Raw genomic sequence first — 9,732 nt, 5'->3', positions numbered from 1 at the left:
AAAATAAGTGCCTTGGATTTTTTCTTCATACTCACTGGATACTATATTATATATTGTATTATTATAGTATTATATTAATACTATTACTATTGCTATTACTACTACTACTACTACTAGTACATTGCACCTTATACTATATCTTATACCTTATACTTATATACTACTCTGGTGTACGCTGTTATACTATTTATTTATTTATCGATCTATCATACTGTGTCACTTTAACTTTGTCTTAAGTTGCTCTTTTATAGTTCATTTCTTTCTTATTACTTTGGCAACTATACTAGCTGAATATACATCTTATTTCCATTTTTATTTGTACTTCTCTATTTATCTGTACTTATTTCTCTTTGTGCTGCCACAATACCTGATTTGCCCACTGAAGATCAACAAAGTACATATTATTACATATATTATTTTAAGTGTGATTTTGTTTACTAATTGAGTATAGATAACTTACAATATGTTTCTCTATGCTGCACCATGCAGTATATATACACTGGAAGTGTTACTTTATGATTACAGGGCTTTTGACGTTTGACTATGCTATATGCACTTTATTTGAATCAAACTTAGATCTGTTGCTCTCAGGTTAACCCATTAACTGTAGGTGTTTACCATTTTATCTTGTTTTGTTCTTAGGCAACGTTGTAATTTGTTCTTGGGCATAGGGTGAGGTGCACAGCTTTGTCTTGAAAGCAATTATTTCAGGTGTGCCAATGCTAAATAAGTCCAGACAATGGACAAAGGAAATGTGAGATGCTTAACTGCTGAGTCAACCGGTGTGGCTCTCTGAATATAAAAGCTGTATGGTTACAGATTGATCGTTCTCTTGTGGAAATGACAGTGTAGCTGTATGATTTAGTGTGTAGCTACACAAATGATGCCACTGAACAGCAGCAAGTACGTTGCTAAATGCAGTATTTGGCACAACAAACTCAACCCTGATGAGCTGGTTCAAGGTCCAGACAAAGGGGGAAGAACACATGGTTCGAAGCAAAAGTGAAAATAATGTATTAAAATAAACTATTTACATACAGTTTGTTTACACTGGAAAAGTGACAAAATAGGGTTTACTTAAACCTAGTCTATGGTCTATATCCATGACGTTTAACTGCTCCTCAGATCTCTGCAGGGTAAATCCAGACAGCTAGCTAGACTATCTGTCCAATCTGAGTTTTCTGTTGCACGACTAAAACAACTTTTGAACGTACACGTTCCACCAAAACAAGTTCCTTCCCGAGGCTATTTTGCAGCGGCACCGTGGCTCTGCCTGGCGCTTAGCGCCACCCAAGATGATTGTGATTGGTTTGAAGACATGCCAATAAACCAGAGCACGTTTTTCTCCCATCCCAGAATGCTGTGTGGATAAGCCAGACCCTCCTTCGCAGCGCTGTGGAGGAAGGTCTGGCTATGCAAGACTAACTCAGACCAGACACCATGCACACTAAAAATGGTAACTTGTTGTGTGTGCTGTTGATACGATATGATAAGATATAACTTTATCGTAAGTTTACAATGAAATTCATTTTGAATCCTTAGACATTCCATTCCATAGAAGTACAAAAACACATCAAACAGTCATGACAATTATCACACTATATCCCCTGGATTCAGAGTTCAGTTAGCTTAGCATGCTGATTTGGGCTTAGCAACAGGATGGACTGATGTATAAAAGATTTCTCTCTTTAAATGGAGGGATTCTAAATCGGCTGTTGGAATTAGGAGGGATTCTCCGTTTAAAACATGCGAGGAGTCAGAAGAGATATTGTTAGCATGTCTGAGCAGGCTCTTGCTGTGAGTTGCATGAAAGTAGTGTGCAACAGGTTGGCCAAAAATATTGATGCACACTATTCTCCCACAGTGCAATGCACAAAGGAAAATGAGGAACAGCTCCCAGCTGAATTTTTTTATAAACATAATACATTATGGGTGGTGATGAAACAGCTCCACAAAAACAAAAAAAGTGTTAAAAAAAGAAACACATTTTGATGCGTATTTTGTGAAGTTAAATAAGCAGTAGCTTTCCAAAGCTACAGTTATACTGTACATATTGTAAGATTTCCTGTTAACATTAAGTACAGTATTTATGATGATACTAATAGTAACATAATAACTTTATTTATAGCACCTTTAAAATCAGAGTTTACAAAGTGCTTTGAAAGACAAAGCAAGGCGAAAGCAGGATATCCAGAGGTCAGTAAAACAACAGAGAGCTAAACAGTGGGGCCAAACAATAGCAAGACAAAATTGGGTTCATAAAAACAAGAAGACAAAATAAGCATATAGTTATTTTATTACTATAAAATGGGTTTTAAGAAGCGATTTAAAGCGAGTTATTTCGAGCCTTATCCCCTCGGGCAGGTCGTTCCACGGCCACCTTCATTTTGACACACACACACACACACACACACACACACACACACACACACACACACACACAAGATGCTACGTTACATTTTTTTATAATTGTCTCATTCATTGCATCTACTTTGATACACACAATTCCTTCACAGCTCCCACACATCTGTATTAGCATAAATAGACTAGTGCTGTAATATATTTACCACTCATGTGATTTTCCTTTGTGTTACTCTCTCTTTTGTAATATATCACTTCTCACTGCACACTCATTTGATTAAAGTCTGATTTCATTCAGAGTGTGATGAGAAAATGGTGGTTTAGCTAGAACTGGCTGGATTTTTGAACTAAAGTGTTCAAATATTGTAATGATGACTTTTTCTCTCACCCCATCGTACAATACAGAGCAGTCAGTCTCAGCTCCTCTCCCTCTGTTACACTGCCTGTAGGTCATCTAAACATGTTTCACCCAATCATGTTGATTTGAATTATCCCCTCTCTATGTACTGGCAAAGGTTGCAGGAGAAAAAAATTCAAAACATGATTATGAACATGACTTTACATCACTGTAATTTTATTGTGAATGACATGATCAATACATCATATTGTATCTCCTATTCATGTGACAAACAAAATTGATTGATTGATCAACTTTAATCAATCAAACCTTAATTGATCAAACCTAACCCTAAACCAGCAATCGCTTCAATTCATTCAATTGTTTCCCCTTTTTAAGATCAAATTCCTTGGGGTGTAGAATTGACCTTTCCATTTAAATCTCTCCGTGCGCACAAAACCTTCAAGCTCTTTCCTGACACACTCAGCAGCCTTCTGTCTGTTCTCCTCTGTGCACGTCTCAGATGATGGGGCTGCTTGCTCTCTAACTTCTTCAACATGTCTAAGCAAGTTGCTCACACTTTCAGCTTCTGCACAGTTGCCATAGGGCCATTCATTATTTTCATTTGTTGTCAAACCAAACAAATTCCTGCATGATCTACAAGGGGGCATTACTCTATTTTCAAAGAGGTTAAATGCCTGGCACCTGACATGCTCTGGAAGTATGATGGTTCCATCAAAATATTCCCTCTTGACCTTATTTGGATAATAGGTCATCACTGCACCAGCTACAGAACTGTCCCAGCTGCTAAAACAGGATGCAGCAATCAGGATTTTCCCAGGATTAGGGCCAATAGTGGACATGGAGACTCCGTAGTACCTGACTGCATTTTGGGTCTCGGTGCTGTGAGAGACACAGATAGTGGAGGAGACCAGAGGCTTTTTTTTATTTCTTTTTTTACTCTCCTTCAGTGGACGGATGAGATCTTGCAGCCACTTTATTATTTCTCTTTCAATCTCTTCTTCTTGTCTTTCCCCTTGACGAGTTTCTCTAGTCAGGTGGACAATCTGCAAGCAACCAAAAATATTATCAAGCTGCTGTTATTTCCACAGACGCATCCAATCAATTACTGAGTCAAGCTTTGTGTTTGTGAATGTACGTTTATCACAAGCTGTAGTATTTGAGGACGTTTAGGTGAAGTATCAATACTATACAACTGAAAAAGAAGAATTGTGTTATCGTTTGACAAACTATAATCTTACCATGTCTAGCACACATGAAAATGGACTCCGCCTGGGTAGTTGAGAGGAATAGAGTTCAAAAGGCTGAGGGTAGCGGCCCTTCAACGCATTAAGCATCTCGTCATCACTCAGAATATCTTCTGGGGAAAATGGTGGCTTGTTGATCTTTCCCAAAAAGAAGATGCTGTGAAGAATCTGTAAAGTGAAAACACATTCAAACAGGTATTATTTTCTGTTTTGAGAAACCAAAACACTCTATGCCAGGGCCATGCATTGTGTCCCAAAACAGAACATTTTAAAAGTTTATAACAGTTCTCATCAGACATACCTCATCCATTAACCCTGCAGTATATTTTGAAGGGGGGTAACTCAGGTCCAACATTTCCTCGATAAGCGTGAAAGCATTGCTTCTGAAAGGGTCTTCCTTTATCGGAGGTTCTTCCCTAAAATAATAAACATGAATTGTTTGGTAACACTTTATAATAATGGTACATGTATTATCATGAATTAATGCATGACTTCATGTACGGAAAAGCATGTACAAGGATTAATACTATCTCATGCATGACTTAATGCAATTACATTAATTAATGCATCAATAAGGTAATTAAGGTTTTTCAATCATCATCATTTCTGATTTATTAATGCTGTTCATATCTTCTTCAGAAGAAACTGAATTATAGTGTTGTAATCATGATTAAATAAGTAACATTACTTCTTCATTACTTCATGTTTGTGGCTGTACATTAATCATATCTTATTTATCAAGGTTAAAGATGGACCAGGTCAGCACTTTATTTGAAGGGACACAAACATGATGGAGTCATGAAGAAGTAATGTTTAGTCAACAATTATTGATTGATTGATTGGTTCATGCTTTTTCATGCATGTAATCATGCATGAATTCATGATAAATGATTGTTTTTAGGGAATTAAAAGGCAGAGTGCCAGTAACAAGTTGTGGTTAGGTAAATCAGCAGACGTACCTCTGCTGTGCAGCAGCCTGAAGCCATCAGGAAAAAAAGACAACACATTACAACAATTACACATTTCTCTGATAACACAAATAAATGTTATGTCAAAATGTAATCGTAATGATATCAAGCATAGGCAAAGAAAAGCACCTAAAAGTAGTCACTTACCATTGTAGATCACAAGTAAATGAAACAGAAAGAAGGAAATGAAGCCCTGCCCCCTGATTCACCACAACTACCACACCTTAGAAACTTCCGTAATGTGATTGGCATGATAGTTATACGAAGATATGAATACTACACGGCATCTATTACATCTATTGTTCTAGTAGAATGTCATGGTACAGAAAAGTCTGTATAGTACCTGTATAGGAGTGCCAGTACAAACACATGAAGGGCACAGGCACAAATGTCAGATGCTGAACTCTAAAGAGATGATCTAAGAGATGTGATGGCAAAATTATTTATCTATACTTATTTCTCTTTGTGCTGCTGCAATACCTGATTTGCCCACTGAGGATCAACAAAGTACATATTATTACATATATTATTTTAAGTGTGATTTTGTTTACTAATTGAGTATAGATAACTTACAATATGTTTCTCTATGCTGCACCATGCAGTATATATACACTGGAAGTGTTACTTTATGATTACAGGGCTTTTGACGTTTGACTATTCTATATGCACTTTATTTGAATCAATCTTAACAGGTTAACCCATTAACTGTAGGTGTTTACCATTTTATCTTGTTTTGTTCTTAGGCAACGTTGTAATTTGTTCTTGGGCATAGGGTGAGGTGCACAGCTTTGTCTTGAAAGCAATTATTTCAGGTATGCCAATGCTAAACAAGTCCAGACAATGGACAAAGGAAATATGAGATGCTTAACTGCTGAGTCAACCAGTGTGGCTCTCTGAATATAAAAGCTGTATGGTTACAGATTGATCGTTCTCTTGTGGAAATGACAGTGTAGCTGTATGATTTAGTGTGTAGCTACACAAATGATGCCACTGAACAGCAGCAAGTACATTGCTAAATGCAGTATTTGGCACAACAAACTCAACCCTGATGAGCTGGTTCAAGGTCCAGACAAAGGGGGAAGAACACATGGTTCGAAGCAAAAGTGAAAATAATGTATTAAAATAAACTATTTACATACAGTTTGTTTACACTGGAAAAGTGACAAAATAGGGTTTACTTAAACCTAGTCTATGGTCTATATCCACAACGTTTAACTGCTCCTCAGATCTCTGCAGGGTAAATCCAGACAGCTAGCTAGACTATCTGTCCAATCTGAGTTTTCTGTTGCACGACTAAAACAACTTTTGAACGTACACGTTCCACCAAAACAAGTTCCTTCCCGAGGCTATTTTGCAGCGGCACCGTGGCTCTGCCTGGCGCTTAGCGCCACCCAAGACGACTGTGATTGGTTTAAAGACATGCCAATAAACCAGAGCACGTTTTTCTCCCATCCCAGAATGCTGTGTGGATAAGCCAGACCCTCCTTCGCAGCGCTGTGGAGGAAGGTCTGGCTATGCAAGACTAACTCAGACCAGACACCATGCACACTAAAAATGGTAACTTGTTGTGTGTGCTGTTGATACGATATGATAAGATATAACTTTATCGTAAGTTTACAATGAAATTCATTTTGAATCCTTAGACATTCCATTCCATAGAAGTACAAAAACACATCAAACAGTCATGACAATTATCACACTATATCCCCTGGATTCAGAGTTCAGTTAGCTTAGCATGCTGATTTGGGCTTAGCAACAGGATGGACTGATGTATAAAAGATTTCTCTCTTTAAATGGAGGGATTCTAAATGGACTGTTGGAATTAGGAGGGATTCTCCGTTTAAAACATGCGAGGAGTCAGAAGAGATATTGTTAGCATGTCTGAGCAGGCTCTTGCTGTGAGTTGTGTGAAAGGAGTGTGCAACAGGTTGGCCAAAAATATTGATGCACACTTTTCGCCCACAATGCCATGCACAAAGGAAAAAGAGGAACAGCTCCCATCTGAATTTTTTTTATGAATGTAATACATTATGGGTGGTGATGAAACAGCTCCACAAAAACAAAAAAAAGTGTTAAATCTTAAGAAACACATTTTAATGCATATTTTTTTTTTAAGTTAAATAAGCCGTAGCTTTCCAAAGTTGCAGTTAAGCATATTGTATGATGTAAGATGAAAACAATAACTGCCACACGCTGTTTGCTACATTACATCCATCCATCCATCTTCTTCCGCTTATCCGGTAACGGGTCGCGGGGGTAGCAGCTCCAGCAGGGGACCCCAAACTTCCCTTTCCCGAGCCACATTAACCAGCTCCGACTGGGGGATCCCGAGGCGTTCCCAGGCCAGGTTGGAGATATAATCCCTCCACCTAGTCCTGGGTCTTCCCCGAGGCCTCCTCTCAGCTGGACGTGCCTGGAACACCTCCCTAGGGAGGCGCCCAGGGGGCATCCTTACCAGATGCCCGAACCACCTCAACTGGCTCCTTTCGACGCGAAGGAGCAGCGGCTCTACTCCGAGCTCCTCACGGATGACTGAGCTTCTCACCCTATCTCTAAGGGAGACGCCAGCCACCCTCCTGAGGAAACCCATTTCGGCCGCTTGTACCCTGGATCTCGTTCTTTCGGTCATGACCCAGCCTTCATGACCATAGGTGAGGGTAGGAACGAAAACTGACCGGTAGATTGAGAGCTTTGCCTTCTGGCTCAGCTCTCTTTTCGTCACAACGGTGCGATAAATTGAGTGTAATACCGCACCCGCTGCGCCGATTCTCCGACCAATCTCCCTCTCCATTGTCCCCTCACTCGCGAACAATACCCCAAGGTACTTGAACTCCTTCACTTGGGGTAAGGACTCATTCCCTACCTGGAGAAGGCACTCCATCGGTTTCCTGCTGAGAACCATGGCCTCAGATTTAGAGGTGCTGATCCTCATCCCAGCCGCTTCACACTCGGCTGCGAACCGATCCAGTGAGTGCTGAAGGTCACAGGCCGACGATGCCATCAGGACCACATCATCCGCAAAAAGCAGCGATGAGATCCCCAGCTCACCAAACTGCAACCCCTCTCCACCCCGACTACGCCTCGATATCCTGTCCATAAATACTACAAACAGGATTGGTGACAAAGTGCAGCCCTGGCGGAGGCCAACTCTCACCTGAAACGAGTCCGACTTACTGCCGAGAACCCGGACACAGCTTTCGCTTTGGTCGTACAGAGATTGGATGGCCCTGAGAAGGGACCCCCTCACCCCATACTCCCGCAGCACCTCCCACAGTATCTCCCGGGGGACCCGGTCATACGCCTTCTCCAGATCCACAAAGCACATGTAGACCGGTTGGGCATACTCCCAGGCTCCCTCCAGGATCCTTGCGAGAGTAAAGATCTGGTCCGTTGTTCCACGACCAGGACGGAATCCGCAATCAGCACCTTGGAGTAGACTTTACCGGGGAGGCTGAGAAGTGTGATACCCCTGTAATTGGCACACACCCTCTGGTCCCCCTTTTTGAAAAGGGGAACCACCACCCCGGTCTGCCACTCCTTAGGCACCGTCCCCGACTTCCACGCAATGTTGAAGAGGCGTGTCAACCAAGACAACCCCTCCACACCCAGAGCTTTAAGCATTTCTGGACGGATCTCATCAATCCCTGGGGCTTTGCCACTGTGGAGTTGTTTAACTACCTCAGCAACTTCCACCAGGGAAATTGACGACAATCCCCCATCATCCTCCAGCTCTGCCTCTACCATAGAGGGCGTATTAGTCGGATTTAGGAGTTCCTCAAAGTGCTCCTTCCACCGCCCTATTACCTCCTCAGTTGAGGTCAACAGCGTCCCATCCTTACTGTACACAGCTTGGATGGTTCCCCGCTTCCCCCTCCTGAGGTGGCGAACGGTTTTCCAGAAGCAACTTGGTGCCGACCGAAAGTCCTCCATGTCTTCTCCGAACTTCTCCCACACCCGTTGCGTTGCTCTTTCACGGCAGAGGCTGCAGCCCTTCGGGCCCTTCGGTACCTTGCAACTGCCTCCGGAGTCCTCTGGGATAACATATCCCGGAAAGACTCCTTCTTCAGTCGGACGGCTTCCCTGACCACCGGTGTCCACCACGGTGTTCGTGGGTTACCGCCCCTTGAGGCACCTAAGACCCTAAGACCACAGCTCCCCGCCGCAGCTTCAGCAATGGAAACTTTGAACATTGTCCACTCGGGTTCAATGCCCCCAGCCTCCACAGGGATGCACGAAAAGCTACGCCGGAGGTGTGAGTTGAAAGTCTGTCGGACAGGGGCCTCCTCCAGACGTTCCCAATTTACCCGCACTACCCGTTTGGGCTTACCAGGTCTGTCCAGAGTCTTCCCACACCCTCTGACCCAACTCACCACCAGATGGTGATCAGTTGACAGCTCTGCCCCTCTCTTCACCCGAGTGTCCAAAACATACGGCCTCAGATCAGATGAAACGATTATAAAATCGATCATTGACCTTTGGCCTAGGGTGCTATGTTCGAACATGGTGTTCGTTATAGACAAACCATGACTAGCACAGAAGTACAACAACAAACAACCACTCTGGTTTAGATCAGGGAGGCCGTTCCTCCCAATCACGCCTCTCCATGTGTCTCCATCATTTCCCACGTGCGCGTTGAAGTCCCCCAGCAGAACTATGGAGTCCCCCACTGGAGCCCCATACAGGACTCCATTCAAGGTCTCCAAGAAGGCTGAATACTCCGAGCTCTTGTTTGGTGCATACGCACAAACAACAGTCAGAGTTTTCCCCCCCACAACCCGCAGGCGTAGGGAGGCGACCC

General features: G+C 42.3%; 1 protein-coding gene across 2 annotated transcripts; it reads right to left on the bottom strand.

Moving 5' to 3' along the window:
- Window positions 1-2,905: 2,905 nt before the first annotated feature.
- On the bottom strand, window positions 2,906-5,250 carry LOC116041278. Of its 2 annotated transcripts, none has more exons than XM_031287170.2 (5): window positions 5,082-5,250; window positions 4,926-4,942; window positions 4,268-4,382; window positions 3,961-4,134; window positions 2,906-3,765 (listed from the first exon to the last, which is right to left on the bottom strand). In XM_031287170.2, the coding sequence occupies exons 1-5, from the start codon at window positions 5,082-5,084 to the stop codon at window positions 3,076-3,078; spliced, it is 999 nt and encodes a 332-aa protein (XP_031143030.1). In that variant the 5' UTR covers window positions 5,085-5,250; the 3' UTR covers window positions 2,906-3,075. The 2 variants fall into 2 exon arrangements, with proteins under 2 accessions (XP_031143030.1, XP_035849165.1); XM_035993272.1 differs by having other exon boundaries at window positions 4,268-4,387; window positions 4,934-4,942.
- Window positions 5,251-9,732: the final 4,482 nt, after the last annotated feature.

The sequence above is a fragment of the Sander lucioperca genome, chromosome 16, assembly GCF_008315115.2.
Source record: "Sander lucioperca isolate FBNREF2018 chromosome 16, SLUC_FBN_1.2, whole genome shotgun sequence".
In the NCBI taxonomy this organism is placed as follows: Eukaryota; Metazoa; Chordata; class Actinopteri; order Perciformes; family Percidae; genus Sander; species Sander lucioperca.
This window is presented reverse-complemented; position numbering and strand designations above follow the sequence as displayed.